This window comes from Hydractinia symbiolongicarpus, chromosome 1, assembly GCF_029227915.1.
Source record: "Hydractinia symbiolongicarpus strain clone_291-10 chromosome 1, HSymV2.1, whole genome shotgun sequence".
NCBI lineage: Eukaryota > Metazoa > Cnidaria > Hydrozoa > Anthoathecata > Hydractiniidae > Hydractinia > Hydractinia symbiolongicarpus.
In genome coordinates, this window is record NC_079875.1 from 9543396 (window position 1) to 9569305 (window position 25910).

General features: G+C 32.4%; 2 protein-coding genes across 2 annotated transcripts; both read right to left on the reverse strand.

Annotated features, from left to right (window-relative positions):
* Positions 1-10101: 10101 nt before the first annotated feature.
* On the reverse strand, positions 10102-11956 carry LOC130629577 (uncharacterized). The gene is made up of 3 exons (XM_057442862.1): positions 11114-11956; positions 10895-11023; positions 10102-10686 (listed from the first exon to the last, which is right to left on the reverse strand). Exons 1-3 carry the CDS (start codon positions 11163-11165, stop codon positions 10415-10417), a joined length of 453 nt encoding a protein of 150 aa, XP_057298845.1. The 5' UTR covers positions 11166-11956; the 3' UTR covers positions 10102-10414.
* A 9803-nt stretch (positions 11957-21759) lies between these two features.
* On the reverse strand, positions 21760-25593 carry LOC130636778 (uncharacterized). Its single transcript, XM_057446626.1, has 3 exons — positions 24796-25593; positions 22493-22657; positions 21760-22399 (listed from the first exon to the last, which is right to left on the reverse strand). Exons 1-3 carry the CDS (start codon positions 25559-25561, stop codon positions 22053-22055), a joined length of 1278 nt encoding a protein of 425 aa, XP_057302609.1. The 5' UTR covers positions 25562-25593; the 3' UTR covers positions 21760-22052.
* Positions 25594-25910: the final 317 nt, after the last annotated feature.

Consider the following 25910-nt stretch of genomic DNA (forward strand, 5'->3'; position numbering starts at 1 on the left):
CTTGGTTTGCTGGACTATGAAGCGTCTGCCGCAGCAACATCACGTGAACTAGGAGCGAAAAAGAAACTGAGAGGATCATACACTAAGTACTCTGATAACCAAAGACACGCTATTGGAAAGTATGCTTCGGAATACAGTACAGCTAGCACTTTAAGAAGATATAAAGATGAGTTTCCCGAACTGAGCGAAAGCACTGTTCGAACAATGCAAAAAAAAATACGAAGAGGAGATTCGGAAAGCATTACGACAAAAACGCCAACCAAGTAATACATTGAAAACCGCTCGTCGTGGAAGACCTTTGCTCTTAGGGCCAATCGATTTGATGGTGCAGAATTATCTACGGGTAAATGCATTTTTTATATATTTCAATAAGAGACCCAGTTATTAATGTACACCCCAAATAAATGTCTTACTTAGCATTAGGACAAGGTCTAACTTATGGTAAGTATGCCCGCGAGGTGTGAAAAGATTTCTCAACAAGCAACATCCTCGTATGTACTAAACTATGACGTCAACAAGTGAAATTCCCCAACTTAAAAATAAAAGTAAATAGCATTTTTTTAATTCTCAGTTGAAGGCTGAGACCTAAGATTATCGATAGAGGTAGAAGCATATACTTTTTGAGACAAAAAGGCAAAGTTCTAGGCAATCATGTAGGAGTAAATACTTTGCCTAGAATTTTGCCTTTTTGTCTCAAAAAGTGACAATCATGTAGGAGTAAATCAAAGGCCGGCTGAGATGCTTCACGCCTGCGTGGCTATTTCATAATTTTTTACTTTTTAGGCTGTACGCGGAAGAGGAGGAGTTATCACTTGGGGAATCGCCGAGTCAGTCGCAAAAGCATTAATAAAACGAGATGAATCTCGATCATATTGATCTCAGCCAATCACACTGGGCACAAAGCTTGTTTCGAAGGATGGGCTTTGTCAAAAGATTCGGTACAACAGGGAAAGTCCCTTTTCCTGAAGCACTTTGAAAAGAGCTTGAAACTTCATATTTACATGGAATTGTCCGAAAGATCGAGGAAAACAATATTCCACCATCACTTGTTCTCAATCTGGATCAAACGCCTTCAAAATACGTACCCGTATCCAACAAAACGTTAGCACAAAAAGGATCAAAAACTGTTCCAATTAAAGGTTCGAGCGATAAAAGAAAGATTACCGCGACCTTCACAATAACATTGGATGGTAAATTTTTGCCAATACAGTTGATATATGGAGGGAAAACACTACAAAGCCTCCCTAGAGTAAGCTTTCCATCGTCGTGTTCACTTACTGCGAACCCCAAACATTATAGTAATGAAGAGGAATCAATTAAGCTGTTGAATGAAATAATTGTTCCGTACGTCAAGAAAGAGCGAGAGAGGCTGGGATTGGAGAAAGATTAGTCGGCTTTAATGATTATGGATGTCTTTAAAGGGCAAATGACCGGTCCTGTCTTGAAGGTATTGTCTGACAACCATGTGTTGCTAGAGAGCGTTTCTGCCAATTTCACATACCTCTTCCAACCTCTTGACGTCCAAGGAGGCCCAAATGGCTATGTAAAACGCATGATGAAAAAGAAGTTTACCACCTGGTACGCAGATCAAATCACCCAAGCTATGGATAAAGGTCAAGAGCTCGAAACGATTGAAGTAGCACTAAAGCTTTCGATTGTCAAACCGTTACACGCGAAATGGCTTATTGAGATGTACAATGAAATGACGTCGGATGATGGGAAACAGGTGTGCTTGAAGGATTGGCAAGTAGCAGGTATAAAGGATGCTGTAGCCAAGGGTATGTCCGGTTTACCAAGCCTTGATCCGTTTAACGACATCGACCCAATGTTAGACGAAAAACCTAATGTTCAAGCTGTCAATTCTTCTGTTTTGTCCACAGCTTCAAAATACGTCAGTGATTACGGGATCGAAGACGAAAGCGACGAAGAAGAATGGGTCGAAGAAAATAAAGAGGATGAAGATAGGAATTTTTTTGATGTTTTTGATGGCGAAGATGATTTGTAAATAGATTTTGACATGTAACCCGGAAGAAAAAGCATGATTCTTGATACTGATGACAATAAATCATTTTCTTTCCTTTACAATTTTTACGATATTCAAATGTTTCGTGAAAATTTGTTTTAAGTTAGGACAGAATTTGCGAAATTAAATCCTCGCGTAATTTTTAGAAACCTGAATTCGCGAAATTAAATCCTCGCGAAATTTTTGAAAAGACTAAATTCGCGAAATTAAATCCTCGCGAAATACGATTTATTTGACCTCGCGAAATTAAATCCGCGCGAAAATTTGTCCGATTAAGGTATAACATCACAAAGACAAATTATTGGAAATGCATCAGACAATTTTAGTTATACATTTCCAATTCTTTGGGACAAAGCGAAATTTATTAATCAAAGTAAAAAAATGATTAGACTTTTATTCAGAGAACTCTATCAAGCGACGTACTGGGAAAGCGAAAAAAAACAGGTGTTTGTTGTTTAAATTTTTTTGATTTTTGAGCTGTTTCTTTCAGAACTCTTTTTTTCCTTAAAGATTAAGTTTGTTGTTGCGTCTTGAGCCGGAAAATATTTTCTTTAACCACTTATTTTGTAAGAATATACTCTATAACTTTCCACAGGCTTGCCCAAATTGAAGCAAACTTAGCGCACTTATAGTACGTCACAAAACGAAGAATATGACAGCAAAATTTTTTTGCGTGCATTTGTGACGTCATGAAAAAATTAGAAAATTTTTTCATTCTGTTTGAAGTTTCTCACGGCTGTATAAATGTCATATAACATATTTTTCGGTTTTTAAATGAATCACATAAAAAATTGCCCGAACATCTGCTTTTCCCGATTTTTGAGTGAAGTCGGAAAAGATCGGGGAATCGGATAAACCACATGTCCAAAAGATGCAGAAGGATTTTTCTTGATGAAAAAAGATTGTGTTGTAAGTTTCAAGTTATAAGGATTATCCCACCACGAGTTATTATATTTTCCCCATTTTAAGGGTTTCATAGAGATTTTTTGGGGTAGTTTCAAGTAATAGCCAATACTAAAGCCTTTGAAAGGTATTGCACTTAAAAGTTTGACATGCACGTGTCTAATGGATAGTTATTGAAAGTCAGAAAGTATGGTAGTTATGCAAAATAGTATTAAGGAGTTATTAAAAAAAACCTTTTGGAGGAGGGGAATCCACCTACCCCCACTTCCTACCGCCGGACCGAATAGGGGTAAAATAAAATAAAATCTAATTCCTAGTTGACCTAGGTTGATTATTTTAATTGCTTCTGTGTGGTTAAAATTGTTGCAGTCAGTTAATGATATTTGGTTTAAAACGCATTAATTACTTTGTCAGTTTAATTAGTGCAAACATTCTCCGCACGTATATGCATCACTTCAGTAATCATCACAGTCCGACAAGTGCTGACACACACTTAAACTTTCTTTCCATTTATAAAAGTTCTTTTTTATCATATAAAATTGTTGCAAATTATTTAAATGAATTGATTGAATGAGGGAGGGAGAGAACTTTGAAAAATGTTTCAAAGGAGAGCATGGCAAAGCAACGATAAATTTTAACAGATTTCGCTTTTTACGTAACGCTTGTTAGACGCCTTTGATTTTTTTACACATTTTGATTTTTTTTTTCATTCTTATTATTTTGATGCGCGTACTTTTATTATCAAATGTTTTGCTTTCAACGGGTTTCAATATAACGTATTGCAGATTGTGAGTTTTCAAACTTCCAAATATTTTCTTTATGTTTTTGTTTGGTATCTCTTACATGGATTCAATAAGAGATTCAGTAGACTCTGCCACGGGTGTTGGGCTAGTTACATATTATTGTCTGAATACAAACACACATCAATTAACAAAACACAAAATAAAATGAAAACTGAAAAATTAAAGCGGAAAATCGAGAACAAAAATATCTTGTTGGCGCACTTTTAAATAAGAACAAATTTTAGATACGTCAAAAAAGAATAAACACATCCACTATGCTTACTGAGGCATTATTTTTATAGTAGACTCGCGCAAACATTCACTTACTTTTGTAGGATAGTCTCGGATTAAGTTTGCCTACAATTTTTAGCCACGTGATACAAAAGATTTTTAAAAGATTTGGCAGCCACCAGTATTAAACAGAACTCGGTACGCTTATCAAAATATAGATATGGGTTTTTGGCACAAGGTTGTTGATAAGAGCCGAAAAAAGCGGTTGATCCAGCATCCATATATTATCCAAAATTAGTACCAACTTTTAATTACTATTCCTACATATTTACCCTAAAACAGCAAGCGAGATGTAATTTTCTCACGAATTAATTAATTTATTATTATTATACTACTTTTGTTGCGGAAAAATTGTATCTCCTCATTTTCCTTCAGAAATACCAACACTTTTGAGTTTTATAGTTACCGCAATCGTCCGTGTTTAAAACAAATCGAAAAAAATATCGCTTAAATAAAAAAAGTTTGGTTTTTAATTTCTCAATAATGTGTTGTTTTTACCAGACAAAGCGACTTTATTTTGTGAAATTTTATATTGCTTGAGACAATTAAATTGTAAAATTATTAAGCATGACAGAGTACAATCCTATTGTATTTTTTTGTCTTATTAATTTGCTTGAACATGTTAGTTAAACTTTGTATCCTTTGTATATGAGATTTAGGTAAGGTTCCATTTTCAACTGATTCGAACTTTTTTAGCAATTGGCAATATGTGATATCTACATGATTATTAGTTAATTGATAGATCAGGCAAACTATATTCAGAATGTTGACAACAAGCAATTTATTTGGACACGTAGCGCCACTATGACAATTTCATCAATATACTGAAAAAAAAGTTAATTGACTACTGTCTGTCTGTTTATGATTTTATTCACATAGTTTTTTTTACAAGGTTACAATTTCAGCAAATGGATTAAAAATTTATAAATAAGAAATCTCCAAATTAATTTTACTTCTAAAACATGTGTGATTAAAGTTCAACGAAATGAGCACACGATCATTTTAAACCCTCTTTCCACATAATGATTCATTTGACTTTCTACTTCCTAATTTACTCCCTAAGTTTGTATCGCATATAATTGCATCTTGTCATAGAATTATAACAGCTATTACCTGACTGATTCGGTAATTACTTTGTTATTTCATTTACCTTATCGCATTTACTTTTGGAAACTCTGTACATGAATTATGTAAAAGATGTTTGGGTCAAATTAGGTTTTTACTTCATTAGCGATAGTATGATAGAGGAACATAATTCGAAAACGTTTTTGAAAGACATATTAACATACATACTTTTTTCCAATTTACCTTGTATCGGCATTCTTGATGTTGTGGGGGAAAGCTGAGGTGAAGGGGCTGCTTTAAAACTTCTGGTTTGGATTATTTATAGACTTGGATTTTATTTTGTGTGCACTTTGTTCAAGCTGGATAAAAAAATTTAAGAAATCAAAAATTAAAAAAAATGTTGACAGCACAAAAGATGGAGTTTTAAAGTGAATACTCTTCTGATCTGATAGTACACATTCATGAGAATTATTAAAGCATATCAGGCTAATGCAAATTGAAATAATAAAAAAATTTAGAAAAAAGCAAATTGAAAATATCATTTTTTGGAACAACATCACCATTTTTTTTAGATATCAAATCATTTTATGCATTCTTGTTACTTGCTGTGTCATGTTTTATGGCCATGTCATTTCCTCTTTACTGATTTGCTTGGACTGGTTTAATTGCTACTTGCTAATGATCCTAAAAAACACCATCTTATTTTGGAAAACATTTTATAGCCTTGGTCCAAGAGCCTACGAACAATGGAGACCATTGTCAAATATTTTATTTTATATTCCAAAATGTAAAAAATCAAGAAGAAAGGAAGTAACTTTAGGGTTTAGGGACCATTCAATTTTCCAGCAAACTTTACCCTTGTCTATCGCAAGACTCAAAGAACCGCTGGTGTGGTGTTATAATATATTCCTTGTCGACAGAATTTTTTCAAAAACTAATCTTTAAATTTCATTATACAATTTTAAAACACCAAACGACCAATTTTATTTTACAATAGCTTGGAGTTTCTTAAAGCTAGGTAAAGGTTCTTTAACATAATTCTGTTTTTTCAAGAGATTGCATAAAAAAATGCCAAAAATTGTTTCGATCCGTTTTTTCCGATTTTGGGGTAACATCCAAAAATCGGGAAATCAGATTAATCACATGTCCACAAAATGCAAAGTGATTCTTCTTGATAAAAAAGGTGTGTTGTAAGGTTCAGGTTCTAACGATAATCCTAACAAGAGTTATTATACTTTTCCCATTATCAGGGTTTCATATAGATTTGTAGGGATTGTTTCGAGTAATAGCCATTATCAGACCCTCTCTTTGGTATGGGACCTAAATATATTGCACGCAGATGGGTAATATATAAATATTGGGACTCAGTCATTATTGTAGCCATGGAATGTAGCATTATGGATTTATTAAAAAAATCTTTAGGGAGGGCGGAATCCGCCACACACAGACCCCTCCCTACCTTGAACCGAATAGAGTTAAAAAGTTACTAAGTAATTCGAAACTTAAGTTCAAAAATGTAAATGTACTTTTCTAAATTCCAGTTACAATACAAAGCCTTGTTAAATCTGCTACATGCAGTGTGAAGTTTGGAGTGAAGTAATAAGAATTTGGACCAATGCTCTGCAATGTGTTTCCTGGTGTGTATACATGGATTCGTGTAACCAACATATGCAAATTAATTTGAAATCTGCGTCGCACCTAGTAAGAATAACAAAATTTAACTTTGCAATTTTACTTCGCGTGTATTGATGTTTACAACATTTGAATTTAGTGGATTTTTAAAGCTTTGTAACTCTGTTTGTGACTTGTTAATGTTAGATTTTATATTTTTGGTGCCTTTATATTTCAGTTTTGAATGCTTTCATCAAAAAGTTCCTTTTAAGTGGAAAATACCTGACTTAAATGATGAGATAAGTCAAATCGACGGGATTTTTAGTCAACTTTAAACTGGCATGAAAATTGCCAATCAAAGATTAGATTAGGGGCTTGTTGTGAGCGTGCAAGAAGCACAAAATCTGCAACAAACTTTTGTAAAAGATCTAATTTCAATAAGAGTATTGTGTGAAATACGATCGAGACTTGTTGCAATCAGAGGTCAATTGCAGCACATTATTCAGTAATTTCAACGTTACATGTTCACTGCCATTAATATGAATCTATTGTACTTTCCTGGTGTTTGAACTGGCCCTTCTAAATTTACAAGCAAATCTCTTATAACGTAAGGATAAAATTTTTTGTACTTTTGTAATTTCCTTCGGTGTCAAATATTAAAATTTATTGGATGAAAGTTGTACTTGCTCCCAATTTCTGTATTTTGAATCATCTATTAAGTAGGGGTGGGGTGAAAATTAGTGACAAAGATTATTTAATTTAGCTTTGTGTTACAATGGCTATTTGTGCATTTTTGCTTTTGCCTGTTTATCTTATGGCAACATTTTAGCCTTGTCTCAGATGCCATACCCAGTCTATTGTTTTCTTCTGATGGGAACTGAATGGTATCGTTACATGTATCATTTTCATCGATGTCCCAATTTTATACATGTTTTGTTACGTTGACAAAACAGTGATATATTTTGTTGAAACACAACTTAGTCAAGCTAAGAGAGAAGTAAACACTACACGAAAACAGAAATTTTTGCCTGTCATTTCACAATGTCTTATATGATTTGGAGCGTAGGTGAATATTGATTATGTAACTGATATCCTGTGAATTATTATTTTCTAAAAAATTATTTTACAACTAAATCATCTTTGCACGTAATATTGCCTTAACACGACATCAAACGCATCCACGTAGGATTTCTTTCGTGTTTTTTCCTATTTTTTCTGTTTTCGTACCTACCGTTACGTTGTTTACTTTTATGTTTGAAAGCGTGCAAACATACACTACTTGACGGAAAGTAATTTCACACACAACATTGATGCATAACTCAGTTTTTTTATACAGTAATTGCATCTAAACAACTTAACCTATTACGAGCCACATTTTTGTTTTACATTTTGCGCGGCAAGCAATAAAACATAAAAACATTGTAAGCATATTCAATATATTAAATGACTGCGTCAAGGCTTTAGAAAATGGATTTGGTGGCTTATATTAACATCCACTTGAAAAATATTCAAGCACAAGAACATTACCAAACCTTTAAAACTTTATTCCATGTCTCAAGCCCACATGTCTCAAGCCCTCAAGTCCACATAAGGGCCTTAATATGTCCCAATAGTAGATAATTCCTCATTAACAACTTTCCGAACCGTTTCAAAATATTGTTTAATTGACAGGGATATTGACCCAGGCTGTACATAATAACATGGTAGTTGTATCTTTTTTTAAATAATCACTGTCGTTCGTAAAAGAAATAAGCTTATGAAAATATCCCGTTAGGCAGAAGGACAAATCAAAAGGTATAATTCATAATATCTATAATTATGTCAAGTATTACCACTGCTGCTATTATAATATTCTTGGGACTAGTTTTTTGCCTTGCATTATATTCTGTTGTGTATGCAACACATTTGAGATTTAAAGTTTGTACCCTATTACGATTTACATTTATAAGACTTTTAGGTAGACTTTATATTTTTAACACAATTAACAATGGGTCGAAATATACTTAAACATAATTGCCGTTTCGTACTTAAGAGTATGTTCTGTCAAGTAACAATAGAGGTATAGATCATATGTTTTTTAAACGAATTCATATCATACATAATGAGTGAGCTCTCTTTTATTTGATATCGAAAGAATTATTCCCATGAGCCAATACAGTGGTTTTATCAAACGATAATTGACGGCTTTCGCACACTCGTGCGCAACCATACACACCATGGGTGCCAAGCAACACATATGTTCTACCTGTAAGTTAAGTGCGTTCAATATGCTCCTTTACTGTTACCTTCTAGTGGCGTATATTTTCACAATAAAATGTAACAACTTATCTTGTGCTCGTGTAACGCTATACCACACCTGAGTTGAGTCATGATGGAATTTTAATTCAAACAGACATGAAAATCTATAGGAAGTTTTAAATGTCACATCTTGCTTACAGCATTTCTAAAAAATCTTTTTTAATTTATATCAAGTTGTTGTTAGATAGTTGACCAAGATTCCGAAAAACGATGACGCTTTTCTTTTCAACAGTATCGGTTGAATGTCCTTATGCAAATTGTTTAAAAACAGTTTTTAATAAAGCTAATAGGATAACCACTTTTGCAAAAAATGTTTTCCAACTTAACTAACTCATTTCGGAAAATGGACCAACTGGAACACATTCGAAAACAACGATTGACCAGAATTTGAATGTTTTTGTAATTAAACTGTCAAGATGAGTTTATAGAATGCTAAACATAGATTTATGAAACTGTGGTGATGCAGGAAATTCCAGAACAAGTTACATTAGAATCGATGAAAGAAAGTCTGTTATTGCTATCAGGTTAAACGATATTCACAGATGGCAAGTGTTCATATTTGCGTAAAACAGTCTACAGTGTTTAGGACGTCTAAATAGAACACAATATTATCGACCTAACGCCTATAAATTACTTGTTTAAAGTCATCAGGACAATTGGCAAACCAATATTTTTTGTAATGACACATGAATGCAATGCTAAGTGCAAAAACAAAAGATCTATGACAACACCATTAACTGGCTACTACAATTTCTCGTTAATAAGAAATTCATTATTAGCTATGATGAAAAGGTGCTTACTAAATCCTGCCATCTTATTAAAACCTTTAAGCAACAATATTCCAAGGACATATTGGTAAATGAAGAATCCATATCAACACTACGAATGCAAAATCTGACGAAGATGCCTTAGTTTTCACTTTCATCATAAAAATTAGATTGTTTTAGGAGTTATGATGACGTGAGCAGTACAAATTTGTTCACCCGTTTTCTTTATGTTAAGAGGTTAACCAAAATATGTATAGAATCATGTCCTTTCGACACACGCTTACAGCTTACATTCTGGTTTAATGATTTTTTGATCTCATCATTTTCATGCTATCATTGTTTTGATATCTGTGAAGCCTTATATAGAATATTCACTTGATTACAACCAACTACTACAATGTCGCGAAAACTACATAACGATGTTAAAATATTCAACCTTAGGTAATAACTAATTAAAATGATGATCTTCTATTGTCATAACCTTAAGTCAATGCAATTTTAATGGCCGTGACTTTCATTTAGCGATTTTAACCTTTTAAAAAACGGCTTAAAAACTTTTTTTTTAAAAAGAAAGTAAAATAAGAAAAAACAACAACCTCTACAGAGAACAGATTTATTTCCTTTATACTACAAGACAAAGAGTTAAATGTAAACAAAATTACAAATTATTAAATTCAGGGAACTGCAGGTGTAATAATAGCTTGAAGACGATTCTTGATAACAAGAAGTCTGGCTTTCACGCCGTTCAATACTCTCTTTGAAACTTGATCGTTGCCCAGCATTTGATTCAAATTTCGAGCTTCTTGTACGCTCGACACAAGTCCACAATCAAGTCGTCGATTGATAATTTCAAGACGAGCGTTGAGATCATCTATTAACTTACATGTTTGATTAATTAGTTGTTCTACACCCGATAACTTGAGACTTGCAATGAAAGGATTCAGGTCTATAATTAAAAAGACATATCTTTATCGTTAGGAAAAGTATCGCAAAAATTATCTGACTATTTTAGGGTAAGGACTATTCAAATAATCTGTTGTTTCAGCTTTATCCATTGTAGGTACTCCTCCATTAAGTTTGTAAAACGGAAAGCAAAAGGATATTTTTTGTCAATGTTAAAAAAAAAGATTTGGATCAGCTTGCTTCATACTTACGTGGTATAATGTTGTTGCAAACTACGATATTTTCATTTGCGCTTGACAGTATTGCAGTAATTTCACCATCTTGTGGTTTTGTTGGGACATCTGGAATGTTGGTGCAATTAAGAGTTTGTCCATATGACACTATAAAATATAAGAAAAATTAAGTATTTTTCACCAAATTTATTATTGATAATTTTTTTTGGAGTACAAAAATTATTTTATTTAACAAACCTGACGCAAAACATAGCAGTACAGAGCAGATCCATAAACCAACTTTATTCATGATTGATATTGTAATTTGCGTTATTGTTGCTTTAAAGAAATGATGTGATGAAAAATTAGATAAGAGAATATCTTGTCTTTCCTTCTTGTCAATCGTTACTTGCGGAAATAGAAAATATTTCAAATCCTATTTGTTTACTCTACCCTCTTTACAGCGATTGTGAATATACTTTTTACCATTTGCCTTTTATAGTATTTTTTTAACTTTTTTCGAGACAAATAAAGTAATTAGTGGTTTTTTGTGTCAATATAGCAATTTAAATTTAATTTTTTAGGTGCAAAAATACAAGAAGTCTTAAAGAGGAAAGTAATTGGAAATCGATGTGTCATCTAAAATAATAAATTTTCCGACTGCCAGAAATATAATCCCACCTTGGTTGCGGGTTATGTAACTTTGACGACATGCAAACAATCTAAATCGGGTGATAAAATCAGTAAGTAAGATTAGGTTAAATGTTAGTAGCTCTAATTGATTGTTATGTAAGTTTGCAAATTATTGTCCATGACACATTCTAAAAACCACTTTTGCGCTCTTTCGTTATTTTCATTTATTGTTGTTATCAGTTCTAATAAATTTTATAGCACATAGCAATGACGATATCAAAATATTTTTAGCCGTTTTCATTTTAAACACATCTAGTAGGAAGTTATTTTACAAAAAATTAAATGAAATATGTAGTGACCTCCCAAGTAATTGGGCTCTAATTAAAAAGACACCGAAGAAGTATGCGTTAATAAGTATTGAGTAGAATAGTTTTTTTCGGTATAATTACTGTCTCGGATGTGATATTGGTTAGGGACTCGAACTTCCTAATTTCTTATATTTTTTGTTCGTCAACAACAAAAAATTGTGATCCGAACACAGAAAATATCAAAACCGATAATTTCGCACCGGCTAATCACTATTTTTGTCACAAACAAAATGCCCGCTCCTTAAGCTTTTTACAACCTTTTTGTATCGTTCACAATGTTGTAGATTTCCAGCTTATTTACGACAGACGCCAGATTATAAGAATGAGTAGAGAAAACACATCACATACTATAAAGACTTTAAAACCTTAACGCAATCTTTGACAAACACATGGTCAGGATTCATTTAAAAAATATTTGAAACAGTCGGATTGGTCTAGCACTGATTTATTTCTTTGTCAACAAGAAAAAATCGTGCTAAAGACACACGAAGTGGGGAAAGCGATAAATGTTTGTTGACTTTTGCTGCAACAGGCAAATTTTGGTGGAATATCACACAAGCTGACAACTATTTTTGTCACAAAAGAAATTCCAGTTTCTTAAGCTTTTTGTAACATCTTAACTTTTTTCTAAAGGAGAAATATTTCTCCATTCTTCACACTGTAAGACAGTGATTTTTTCTTTCCATTTGTGACAAACGCTGTAATAATTATTTATACTAAGTATAACAGATTTTAAGAATGAGTAAAGTTTGTTTAATCGCCTTAAACATTTGCTGCTAAAACTTCGCAGCAAAACACATCACAGTCGAATAATCCCAAAAATATATACTTCTTTTTACTTAGCATTTAAATTTCATTCACTCTAAGAATGCAAAAACGTATTTATTGAAGACCTCGCCATATCATTTTGCATTTTATATTTTGTTCCTCGTTTATTTTATATAAACCGTGTCTTACGCTATCTAGGCAAAATTTTAGTACCCAATTCATAGAATTCGCTTGTTTCCTCCGACTCATGTTAGGTCTCAGATAAAAAAGGTTATCTATGTGATAATACCCGTATACGTCTGTCTGCCACGCAAAATGCTGGCAAGTAGAAGACGCACGCATTACGGTATAAAAAGGACGGGCGAACCTGTGGATTTTTCCACAGGCTAACGACTAAATAAAAAAATGAATAGATATTATTTTTACTTCCTCTTTTGTTGTTTTTCCTTCTTTCGTAATCGTCAAATTTCATTAGTGAATTTGAAAAATAATATGACTGAGAATTTTTATTAATAGGCAATAGCAAAGTTCTCGGAAAATTTATAGACGAGCGAAAAATAATAAGTCGGGGATAGGAATAGTTGATAGAATATGTTGTCGGGAAAACTGAAGTCACGAAGATATTCTTGTTCTACGAACCACTTTTTTGCAACAAAATATCTTTCGAAGGACTTTATAATTTATTATCATTAAATCCAAATAATGATCTGCGGATAGTGTGCTTGTCAAAAAGTAACCTTGAAAGCTTGATATAGTAAAAGTCTGAAAAAACTATGTGAGCGAAATAGAATCATCGAAAGTAGGAAGTTTGTGTAATTGCGCACGTACAGTTGTTTTTGCAAAAATATACAAAAAAGCAACAAAATTACAGTGTGGCATCAAAGTGATTACATACTACTTAACCTGTCTGATTGGCAGTCAATTGTGTAATTGCTTTGTTTTTTAAACTACATTAAAAAAATAGGAAACAAAATTTAACAATCTTAGCCTTTCTTGAAGGAGTATGACACCTTAAGGAATTAATATCAAAAAAGTTTAATATCTATAAAACATGAAACAATAAATATTAATAGTTTAAAAGAACCAATGATGTTATCATTATTTTGTGCAGATGTTGTGATATTTCTTTCTTTTCCATTTGATTGAATGTTACTGCAATCAAAACGTTAAATGCTGTAAAATTACCACTGTCCATATAAACCTCAAAGAAAAAATGGGTTGAAAACAAGTCTATAATATACATGTTAGACGACGTTATAGCACTCTGCAAACATCATTCTTTGTTTTAATTTACATGTAAGCTAGAGTGCATATAAAGTAAATCAGACCGCACTGAATTTTTCTTATTTTTTATGTAAAATCTTTTGCATTTACACAAATTATAAGAACAGCAAGGAAAACGACTGGAATTTGAAAAAAATAACTTATATTTGCAAAATATAAAAGCACTACTCCAAAGAGAAATGAATCATTAAACATTTTACTATCTTGTTTTTGGAGATGAAGAACAAATTTTGCATGCACCTTAACCTTCCTAAATTTCTGTCGTCCATATAGTTTCAGATATATAATAAGTGCTTAAGACCTTGCAGCATGAAATTTCGGCTACACTAGTTCGAAGTCCGTGCAACCTTTTGCAACGCATGCTTATGATAATGCTCCCGTAAAATCATGGTATGCTAAATGTGATGAAGTATATTAATCAAACTTCCCGCACAATACTAACTAAGAAAAAAATTATATTCAAATGTTTGTTTTCTTTGCAGAGTTTGAATAAAACTATTATTTTGCACAATGATTACATTTGGCGGATTATATGAATTTTAGTCAAATCCGAGATATACATTTCGTGGGAATAGTGATTAGGCAACTATGCGTAAGTTTTAAACACTTCAGATGTCTTTCATAGTTTTTGCAATATCTTAGATTTGTATTTAAACTTTTGTACATAAAACCATTCAGACAGATTTTTGACATAATAATGACTGGCTCGGAGCAAAAATTCTGAATCGAAGATACTGGTTGCGCACAATGCCAACATTAATAAGAAAAATTACAAGAAAAATTATATTGCACTTTTATTTTGCCGAAGTGTTGCTGCAACAATTTTCACTATGATTATATATCCTTGATGTAAAGAAATTATATCGAATACTCTGTAACAACTTTAACCACATATAGGCAAAACATGACTTTGCATGAAATTTATTAGCACAGTCAATAGATAAATTCCGTCAATCGTCATCGACTTGTTGAAATATTTAACGTAGTATTGTTTATTATTCGGTTCCACTTATTCATCCAATCATGTTTTTTCCGCCCTGATTTTTTGTTTTCCAAAATCTTCATTATTTTCTTATAGCTTTGTCATTTAGCAAGGATATAGACAGTTAAGTTTTTAAAAAACTCTGGATTCTGTGTGTCCTAGATATTTTATAACTTTTAAGTGTATAATTTTGGAGTGCCCGCCCTTGTCATTATATTTGTTGACAGTACATCCCTTCACTTATCAGTTAATCAATAATGTTTAGGCCATCGCAACAACAGGAAAGCAATCTTAATATAAGATCTTCTTCTGCATGTTATATAATAAAAAATGCAAGAAAATCTTCGAGAACGATCTATCTCTTGACAAAGGAAATTACAATGTTTTATGATGTGCATAGTGAATATAATGACTCCTATTGTGACTTATGATATACTATTTGCTACGTAATATTCCTAGCTAGTTTGTTGTTGCTTTTTGTGCCTAACAACATCCGGCTATAAAAAGATAACTTATGCTCCATCTTCACAGAAAGTAGCTGGCAACAACAATTGAAAAAGGTAGAACATGGGTAAAATGCACACAAATTGAGAAGCTCGTCCAATGAATCTAGCAACTGCTACGCAAATTGTTGAACTGACATATTTATTTCTTTTTAGATAACTTATTCTCCGCAGATTGATCAGTTTCTTCTTTTATCACATCACAATGTATAGACGCTGTGTTTACATCTGTACTATCTTGCTCTGCTACGTATCAGGTAGTTTATTCTCCGCAATTGCTATCACAGAAAAATTTTGACAATATTTTAGCATAGCGTGTTACTCAAAAATATTATTAACCTTTTCCCTTGATATTTTAACAGGGGCTTTGGCACAACATAATTGGAAGAAGAGAACGCCCGTTCCTAACACACCAACGGACCCAAGTATTACTAGCCTGATAAAATATGGAAACGCAAATATAGAGGTCTGCACCCAACTGATCCCATGTAAGCAAATTTTATATTCCAACAAATATTACTTAATTTTATGGCAACATGCATTTTTTTGGATAAATGAAACATAAAAATATATCTTGCGCAGTTAATGTAACAGTGATCTCTGAATGTTAGCTTTTACAAATTTCATGTTCGCATTGGTGCGTGTTTTTATCTTAGTTTTAAATGCATTCATCGCAAGTGCAAAGTTACCCACCATAGTTGCTCAAGTAAGTCAAGTAGACGCAATCTTAATTCAACTTCAAACCCGCATAAAAATTGTCAATCAAAGATTAGATTGTGGGCTTGTGGTGAGTGTGCTGGAAGCACAAAATCTGCAACAGAATTTGGAAAATGATTTAGTTTCAAAAAGAGTATTAGGTGGAATACGATCGAGACTTATAGTCATCCGAAATCAATTGCAACATATTATTCATTGATTGCAACATATCAAACTTCGCAAAATTATTACCTTTGAAAAACATTGCTTTGTGTACATCTCGTGTTTGGAACTTACAATTTTCGCGAAGTATTAAATTGTAAACTTTATATTTGCCCCAATGGGGCCCATCATGTTTGGAATTTTACCCCAGAATTATTTCATTTTCAACAATTCTGGTCTGTCACTCGGTTCTATTTCCCTGCCAAGTTTAAGAGGTATCCAGTGAGCAAATATATATCTTTGTTTACAATTAGTTTTAAGGTTATATACTTTTTTCGTACATATTTTTAACGAAAACATTTTTTAACATAATCTTTGTGAGCATCTATTATTTAAACAGATTTTCAATGATGAGAGAAGTTGTCTTCCGTGATTTTCCTGGTTTTTAAAGTTGTTTGATCAGATAATGTTATTACATATTTACTATTGTAACAATTTATTTTACTTAGATGTCATGTTATAACATTTAACTACTGTAACTAACTTTGTTTGCGAAAAAAAAGATAAATTTTAGCTTTTTCAACGCTATGTTTGCCAAACAGAGGAAAAACATAACTTTTTTAAACTGCAACATTATCAATGTAAGGCAAAAGTGGTTACTACTGCATCAAATAGTCATTACATATATGTAATTACCGAAATAGTGTTTTAAAACTTTACTAACTCAAGTATAAGCTCTTTGCTTCATTTTAAGTATATGGACATAGTTGAAGACGAGTCTTATAAAGTTTATTTGTACATGGATATGCTTCCACCTTCCAGGGTAGCTTTTTTACCACTTGTAAAGTATTATAACGTAAGAATTAATGTAAAAACCTTTTTTTGGTTCTTGTAACATATATTTTTGCACTAATCTTCTCACCAATGCTAATGTTAAACCCTTAAATATTTTTATTCTTTGGGGACAAGGAAAAAAATCATGTCACAAACGAGTTTTGATAAAATGTATCTTTGTCATAATATTCAAAAATAGTGGTTATCCCACGAAACTGGATTATGCCGCATCTAATGAATAGAGAAAGCAGAAAAGTAATTTGCATAATTAAGTCGCTTAGACTACAGGGTTGACGATCCTACTGTACTTGATGTTAGAATGGTAGCTAAAACGTTTTTGGAGTCATGACAGCATCATGACAATAGACGTCACTTTCTTGAAGCTACCTAAAAATTACAAAATATCACCAAATTTTAACCCCTAATATGGAATGCTTCAAATGTTATTACGAACCATTATTAGGGCGATAGATGTTCTATCAAAATGTTAAGTTGCTAAAGTAAGAGAAACTACAGTTGGCAATTTTCAATAAAAATTATACAGAAGTGGGGAGGATTCTCCTAAAAGGAATAACCGTTCCATATTATATTATCAGATGATTTTATACCACAGTGATCCAAAAGCACGTTAACTTTGTATATGGCTTGTTGTCATGGTTACGCGTTCCAAGGCAAAATAACAGAGTTGCATTTGCCTCGTTGACAAAAAACTAAAGAAAGTGTGTGAAGTTTGCTTGAAGCCAGTTAAAGGTTATGTCTGTATCCAGATAAAGCAAATTTTCTAAGGTAATCTTTTTTCTGGGACCTCACACATAGTGCCATAAAAATACGTAAGTTCTTATACGCGGGCATGGACTTAACGACAACAACAACTTTATTTTTTTTCTGGATGTGCTTGATACGTCACCTTTCGTGTTAAGTGGGATATTGCCTACCTTTTAACCTTCAACCGCTACCGACTGCTGCTGAGAACAATGCCTCTAAATGCCATCTAAAACATAAAGAATTTGTAGCGCAAAGTATTGAGCAACTTTTAAAAGATGTTTCGAAGAGGTTACTAACAATCCACGTACAGTAGCAGAAGGAACTAAATTGCGACTGGTTTTAGATTTAAGACATGTGAACGATTACTTACCTTTTTTGAAATTTGAATACGAAGATTTAAAAATCGTATACCAGCATCTTGAAACTGAATATTACTTCTCAGCTCAACTGTATATTACTTCTCAACTCAACTTGGTTTTCCTAGACGTTTCCTTATAAGACGGTCATGTATTCTGAATTGCTCTTTTTAACATTTGGTCTTGCTAGTATTATGTGTTTACAAAGGTGACAAAACTTTCGTTATTAAAATGGCGAAAAGACGGTATAAGATATACTGTATTTAAATTATGGTATTTTGGTCCAAAATTATTAAAGACAACAAGGGAGCATTTTGCGGTTATTCAAAACTGGACTCACCATTAATTGAACTAATTTGAACTCACTTGTGGAATTAGTTTTAAACAGTAATCGTGTAAGGGTAGAATTTATTTCGACAATTGAATGACGAATTTTTTCAATGACTTTAGTTATAGGCCCCGTTAACAAGACTATCTAAATGGCACATATATCGCTTTATAGAATGTTGTTCAACTTTGGCACAGAAACCTTTTAAACACAAACGGTTATAAAATTTTTAAAAAAACACCTTAACAACCAAGGTTATTTTCTCCGTTGCTAATGATAGTGGGTATGGGGATATCTTGTACAACGTTTGGGATATAATATAGCCAGAAATCTTACTGCAAAAGAAGATGTGCAGGTTTTACTTACCGGAAACATTTAGTCGTCAAACTTATCCTACAAGCGGTATGCCCACATGTAAAAAATGAATCCAATAGTGTTAATCTTACTCAAATAATAGCAGTAGGCAGCAGGAGTCCGCATTTAGGAAAACTCGTTTTAGAAATTTTTGATGTTTGAATGAGTTAGAAACTAAAATTACAACCCTCGTGGATCCCAAAGCAGATTTTTCAGGAAAAATTGATCAATTGATTACATTTAACAGAATTTTGCATTTTTACAATCGATTGTTCCGCCGACGACATAAATAGGAAAGTTGACAACTTTAACTCAAAATATTATTGCTTGAATTCGCTTGGTGTAACGCGTTTTCTTACAATTGGTTCGATGATTTAAATTAATGGGCGATGTTCTAAATCACCTTAAAATTTGCAGTCGAGGCGTATTGTTAGTTCCTATGTGGCAATCATTATATTTCTTGACATTGTTAATTCCCAACAGAACCCGTTCTTACGAATTTGTAACAGATTACTGTTATTAGGTCCTTATTTTTATAGCTATACGACTTGTAAAATCCGTATTTTTTAGCTTTGTTAGTAGTTATTCTCTGCAATAAATTTCACACATAGACCATTGCCAAACTGGTGTAAAATTCTTTAACAGGCACATGCATATTACCGTTAAAAGGGCGTACCTATTAAATCGCGGGACAAGCATATAAGAAAATCTGCCGGACGGGCTAATGTCTTAAATCGCCTGACGGGCGTGTGTATTAAATTACCAAACAGGCGTATACACAAGCAACAACCAGAACCACTAAGGATCAAGTTTTCTGAAAAATGGTACACAGGTGGTTGACTTACCTTATTTTATTGTTAATCCCCTATATCCCCTATAAGAACGTACTAGTGAACCATATAAAGACGTAAACAAAGATGAAACTCATTTTATTAAAACTGAAGCTTTCCGTACTTCTATGTACATTTTCAAGGTTAGTGAAAATTACATACAAACAGCTTATATGCACTAATGAATGCTAATTCCTTCCAGAGTTAAGCTATGCCATTTCTAAATAGTCGGAAAAAGCTTTATGACTAATTGGTCATTGATTGAGGGTTTAAATATTTTAATGTAAAATGCTTCTAGAATTTTCCGATTTTTACGTTTGACAGGAGCTTTCGTACTTTACAACGATGTGTTCCGATTTTTCGTTCATTTTCTCATGTTGTTGTAGCCATATTATTTTAATATGACCAGTAGTTTCTTCTATGTAGAGAGCTCAGCACGTGCAAACTCCTTCGTAAATGACATTGGAGCAATGTTCAACTTTTATTCTGTCCTTTAACAGAAATAAAGATCTAATTTTTCTTGTATTTTACGCGATAATTATATCAACTTTTTCACCGGTAATTTTTTCCAGAGAAGTTTTCATCTTATACTGCTCTCTCTCTCTCTTTTTGAACTACAAAACTACATACATAAAAAATTGATTTTATTCTTTGTTTATATGTTCCTATAAATGCAAAGGAGCTTGGAAAAAGTAGGTAGGTTGGAGCTCTAAAAATAAAAATATCAACAATTGTCCTGCACCCCTCGATCTCGTATGTATTAATTTTAACGACTTGGTTACGGAAGGGTAAGTACAAATATTTCGGGAATTGTTAGCATGGACTTAGAAAATAAATAAGATTCATTTGAAATTAGTGTTACAAAAGCTAAAACGTATTAGCTAAGAAAAGGCCATATTGTGTACATCGTTCACACTGGTTCTTCCATATCTCCAGTAACCCGGTTACAAAAGTATTTGTGCACGACAAATTTGAAATTTCAACCGGATTCTTACTTAACTTGTCGTTTGGCGAAAACAAAGACAGGTCACAATATCTAATGGCAGCTTTTTGTATCCTACGAAACTGCAAGAAAAATTAGTCACGAATATTTAAATACAATTCAAAAGCGTAATTTTGTAAGCAAATTTATTATTTAGTGATACATCCAAGCGTGGTTTCAGTGACAGTAACTACAAGGATCTTCCAACTTTATTTAAGGAGCTCTCAAATTTTCGACATGCTCTACCGTTGTGTTGAATCAAAAGCAATTTTTTCTTTTCTCGTCTGTAGGACCTGCCACAACTATCTTAAGTGTTTGTTTAATGATGGGTTCAAAACAAAATGTTTGGTATTGATTGTTTATTAATATCCTCCTTGCACGTGCTAAACCTTTATGACAATTATTCCAACTGCTGCAGGAATGAAAGATTTTATAAACAAGTCTTGACATGACTGATCTTTTGTATATTACCAGAGATCAGCTGCTGTGAAAAAGGTGATATAAATAATATCAAAATATATTGCAGAAACTAAATATATTATATAAATATATTGCTGGTTTGAATAAAAAGATGTAATATCTTGATACATGTAATATCTTTCTTTTTATTGTGATGGTCATTGGTTAAACAAGAAACAATTAAAGACCAAAGTAGCAATTAACATGAATAACATGAACATATTTTTAATATTTTATTCAACTGAAAATACTGTACGTACTTCAAGTAAAAATTCTTAAATAAAGATGAAGCCACCATATCGTGAGTTCAATTTGTTGTTGAGTGTTTCCTGTGTTCACCGTCTGAAGCAGGTGGTATGTTGTGGAAAAGAAATTTAAAACACACAAAAAAATTGCTGTTTGTCATAACTGATATTGCTAAAGTTTCAATAAGTTTAAACGCAGGATATAAAATACTTAAATAATACTAAAAAATACTTTACGTACTATAGTTCTGTTACTACTATAGTACGCAAAGTATTATTGGTTGTCTTGAGTCAAAGATTTCAAATTCAAAGATTTTTATTTTTACTGGTAAGTGCCTCCAAAACCCACCTAAATTCCACCCAATCCAGCCATGAAAACAGATAAATAGACACTTAGTTGTCAGTTAGAATTATTTATCGATAGTAGTTATCTTGATTGATTTTAGGATTTAAAAATCTATAAAAAAACCTTGTCAAAAAATGCCATAATAATTTTTTTTAACATATCTTCCTGTCCAATCTAACTAGTTTATGAGCGCAATATTCTCACGGGAAATTTTAGATTTTTTTTCTCAATAATAAAGTAAAATTTAAAGTATCAATTGTTATAAATTGACGTCTTTGTCGGACATATTTTAATTAGCACATTTACAAGTTCCAAGGAAAATCACATGCGCCTATTGCTTCATTAAAGAATAAAGATACTGGGCATTTCATACAAGCTATTCTTCGTCCCAGCCAACACGATATAAAATAGTTTTTATGAGTAGGATGTGCCATAACTCCACTGAACTGAGGTGCTTTGATCTCACAAATATTTGGACATTTAAACATTAAAATTGTCGTTGTTGTAGTAGTGATGGGATTAGTAGTTTTCTGGTTTGTCATTTTTGTTGTTTGAAGAGTTTTTATTGGTGTCCTTGTAGTTACAGGTGTCATTGTTGATGATGCTGTTGTTTTTGCTGATATTGATAAGGAGATACATTTAATAGCGTCTAAATTTAAAAAAACAATTGTGGTTTATATAGTAACGCTATACTTCCATGTACAGGGAAACATTTTAAAGGGTCTTTTGAAACCTATTTTACCTGATTGTTGATACAAGCATTTGTTGCACTCAGGAACAAAGAATAACGACTTTGGCCAACATGAAGTACAATGAGCTCTCTCGTTCACACATTGCAGAATGAAATGAGGATTGTCAGGGTGTTTGTAATTGCCGTTTGTTTTTCCAATGCACAAGCTGTTTGAGCCTAAAGTAGCGTAGAGTATATGAAGACCTAAAACCATCGTTGTCTAATCCTTATTAATGACAAGACTAGCCGAAGTCCCGTGGAAGAATCCACTGAATCTCTCATCAAGTCCATATGATAGGTGCCAAATAAAAACATAGACCACACCAATTTGAATTTTTAAAAGTCACAACTTGCATTATTCTATATCTATAACCGCTGAAACAAAACGTCCAAAAAATTAGCAAGTGCAGCAATAAAAAAATAAAAATAAAAGAGAATAAAAGCCCTGGGATTGAGGTTGCTCACAGTCTGCATTATACAGAACGTTTAGAAATATAAGCAGGTCCAACAACAAAATAAAAATAAAATAAAATAACAATGCAAAACGTCTAACAAAATCGAAGGTGTCTAACAACGGTTATGTAAAAAGCTAAATCTGCTAAAACTATATACTTGCTTTGCCATGCCAGAAGTACACCAAGGAAAATAGTATACCAGACATAAGAAAAAATCGTTAAGTGACACAAAAAAGATTATACAGCAACTCTCCCAATGAGTAAACGTGCCGTGCATGATAACAATACAGTGTTTTCGAATTTAGGAATCGAATATATTTCAAACGGTAACGTAACAGATGTAAACATTAATTTAACTTTGTTTACATTAAGGTTTATTATAACGTAGCCTTAAAAACAGTAACAACGGAAAAATTACTTTTTACATTTTATATAAATTTTTCTCTACGATATACACGCTGTATTTTATAAGAATAGTGTTTTTTTTTCGCTTTTAGCCTTCATGTTCTTAACTTCCCCGGGTGTACTTGCCCATTGCTTTGGAGAAAAAAAGATTTAGTTTGTGAGATATATACGCAATAAAAAAGTAAACTTCTAATTAAATTTGTGCATCATACAAATTTTTATATTAAAACAAACAATCAAGCTTAGACATATTCTTAGGATATTCTGACCCATTGTTTAGAGTATATTCTTATAAAAAAAGTTCTTAACTTTCTTGACAAATACTACCCTCGAGGCCTAAAAATATATAATGCCTTAATAAAATAAAGCTTGCTATAAGTAGCTTTAGCTATTAGCAATTTTTTTTTATATTTATTTAGAACAAACAATCGAGGTTGGACATATTCTTAAGATATCTTCAACTGGACCCTGAGTATATTCTTACAAAAAAAATATGTTCAGGGTGAAGACAAAACATATTTAACTTCATATTTAAGTGAAAGTTTAGCTGGAATCGTGTAAATGGCTTAAAAACGTTATTCACCTAAATTCATTTCTCTACCAGATAATCTAAACAACACCTGCTTTTCTTTCGCTTTCTCAGTAGTAGCTAGCGTTCTCTGGATAAAAGTCCAATCAGTTTTTTTACTTCGATTGCTAAACTTAGCTTCATCCCAAAGAAAACAAAATGAAAATGTATAGCTAGCTACAATTGTCTGACAGTTTTGAAAGTTAAGAAAGTTAAGACAGTTAAGAAAAACAGTTTTGTTTTTTACATTTTAGATTCGAATTATCATTCGAATTCGATAGCTTTTTTGAAAAAGAAAGCAACCTCGGTCCCAGAACACAAAAACGATAGAAGAAACAAATAAGCTTTAATTCAACCTCATGATGAGTAAACATTGTTTGGCATAACTTTTCTCAGGATTATTTGAAAAAGAGACAACCTTCTTTGCTTCGGTTTTCATTTTTCAGCTGATAAACTTTGTTTCCGTGTGATACGGCGCGCACATGGTTATCCGGGGTAGAATTAAATTATTCTATCTATAACGACCAACGGTGCTTTTAAAACAAAGAAACAAATAAAACATTTGAGAATAAAATAAAAATTAGCTTTAATAAAATAAAGAAAAAGAGTTTTATTTTTTAAAGTAATAAGAAAAGAGAATTAAATATTTAAATAGTAACCCCCTGATTTGCGTTTTTTTTTAACTTGGTAAATTTTAGCGTAACGCCACGTCGTAAGAAAGTGACCCGTGATTTGTGTGCCATGACCTCACCGTGCGCACACACACACAAGGCGTATTAATATATAGATTTTATCTTGACACTTTAACTGTCAAATCTATGACACATCTGCTAAACTTTAAATTAAACTATTTGTTAGCAAAATCTTTTATGAGTAAAATCACTTACATGTTATTGAAATTCTTGTGGTTAATGACATTTGGTTTTCTGTTTTCGACGGCGAGATAAACAGAGTTTTTATAAGTTTTCCACTTGTTCTTGCTACAGCACTCGTTACATTATTGTCAACAATACTACCGGAGTAATTTATTTTTGTAGTCGTCAATTTTTGTGTGGGTTGTACTGTTTTGAAAAGAAAGGAAGTTATATCCGCTGCAGACGTGAAAGATGCCAATGTGTGTCTTTTAGTTGCATTAACGATGACATTATTTGCTGTCAAAATTGAAGTAGAACTGGAAGTTGAAATTGTTTTTTCTTTTGTCAGGAATGTATAAATATCTTTCGAATTTGCTGTGACGGATAAAGAAGCAGTTAATTTAATAGACGACGTTCCAATTTTTTTAATGGTACCTTCTAGAGAATGACTTTTTAGTTCATATATAGATGGTTTTAATATAGTAGAAAATGATTGTTTCGTAAATGTTCTCTTTATATTTGATGTATTGGATGTGTTCTGGATAATAACAGTACTGCCTATTGATTCTTTTGATGTGTTTTTCCTCTTTATTACTGATATTATAGATACAGAAGATGATTTTTCTGTGATAAAGGTGTGGGCAACTGATATAATCGAGCTTTGACTTTTTATTGATGTTTTTGTTATAGCTGGCGTGGCAGAGATTAATTGCGTTCCCAACATCCCTTTTGCAAATGAATTATTTTTGTCCACACTTATTGGATTTAATGAAATTTTTGGTTTGCTACTGGCAGGCATTATTGATGTAGATATTACATTAGTATTACTGGTAGTATGTATGCCGAACGATTTTTTCAAAGCAGATGTAGGCTGGTAAGATGTACTTGATGTTATCAATGGCGATGATGTTGGTGAATACGAGATTACGGTGAATGATCCTGGACTAACTGTGTTTCCTATGAAAGTTTTAAAAACGGTATACAAGTTATATGTTAGAAGGAAAAGTTGTGAGACTTCTGCATTTTCGTTACGATATTTTAATTTACGTGTGGTAAAATGCATTTGTAAGATAAAATTTGTAAACAATACTAACAAACTTTTAAATACAATGAATGCAGCCTGTACAACAGGTATTCAAAGGCGTAAA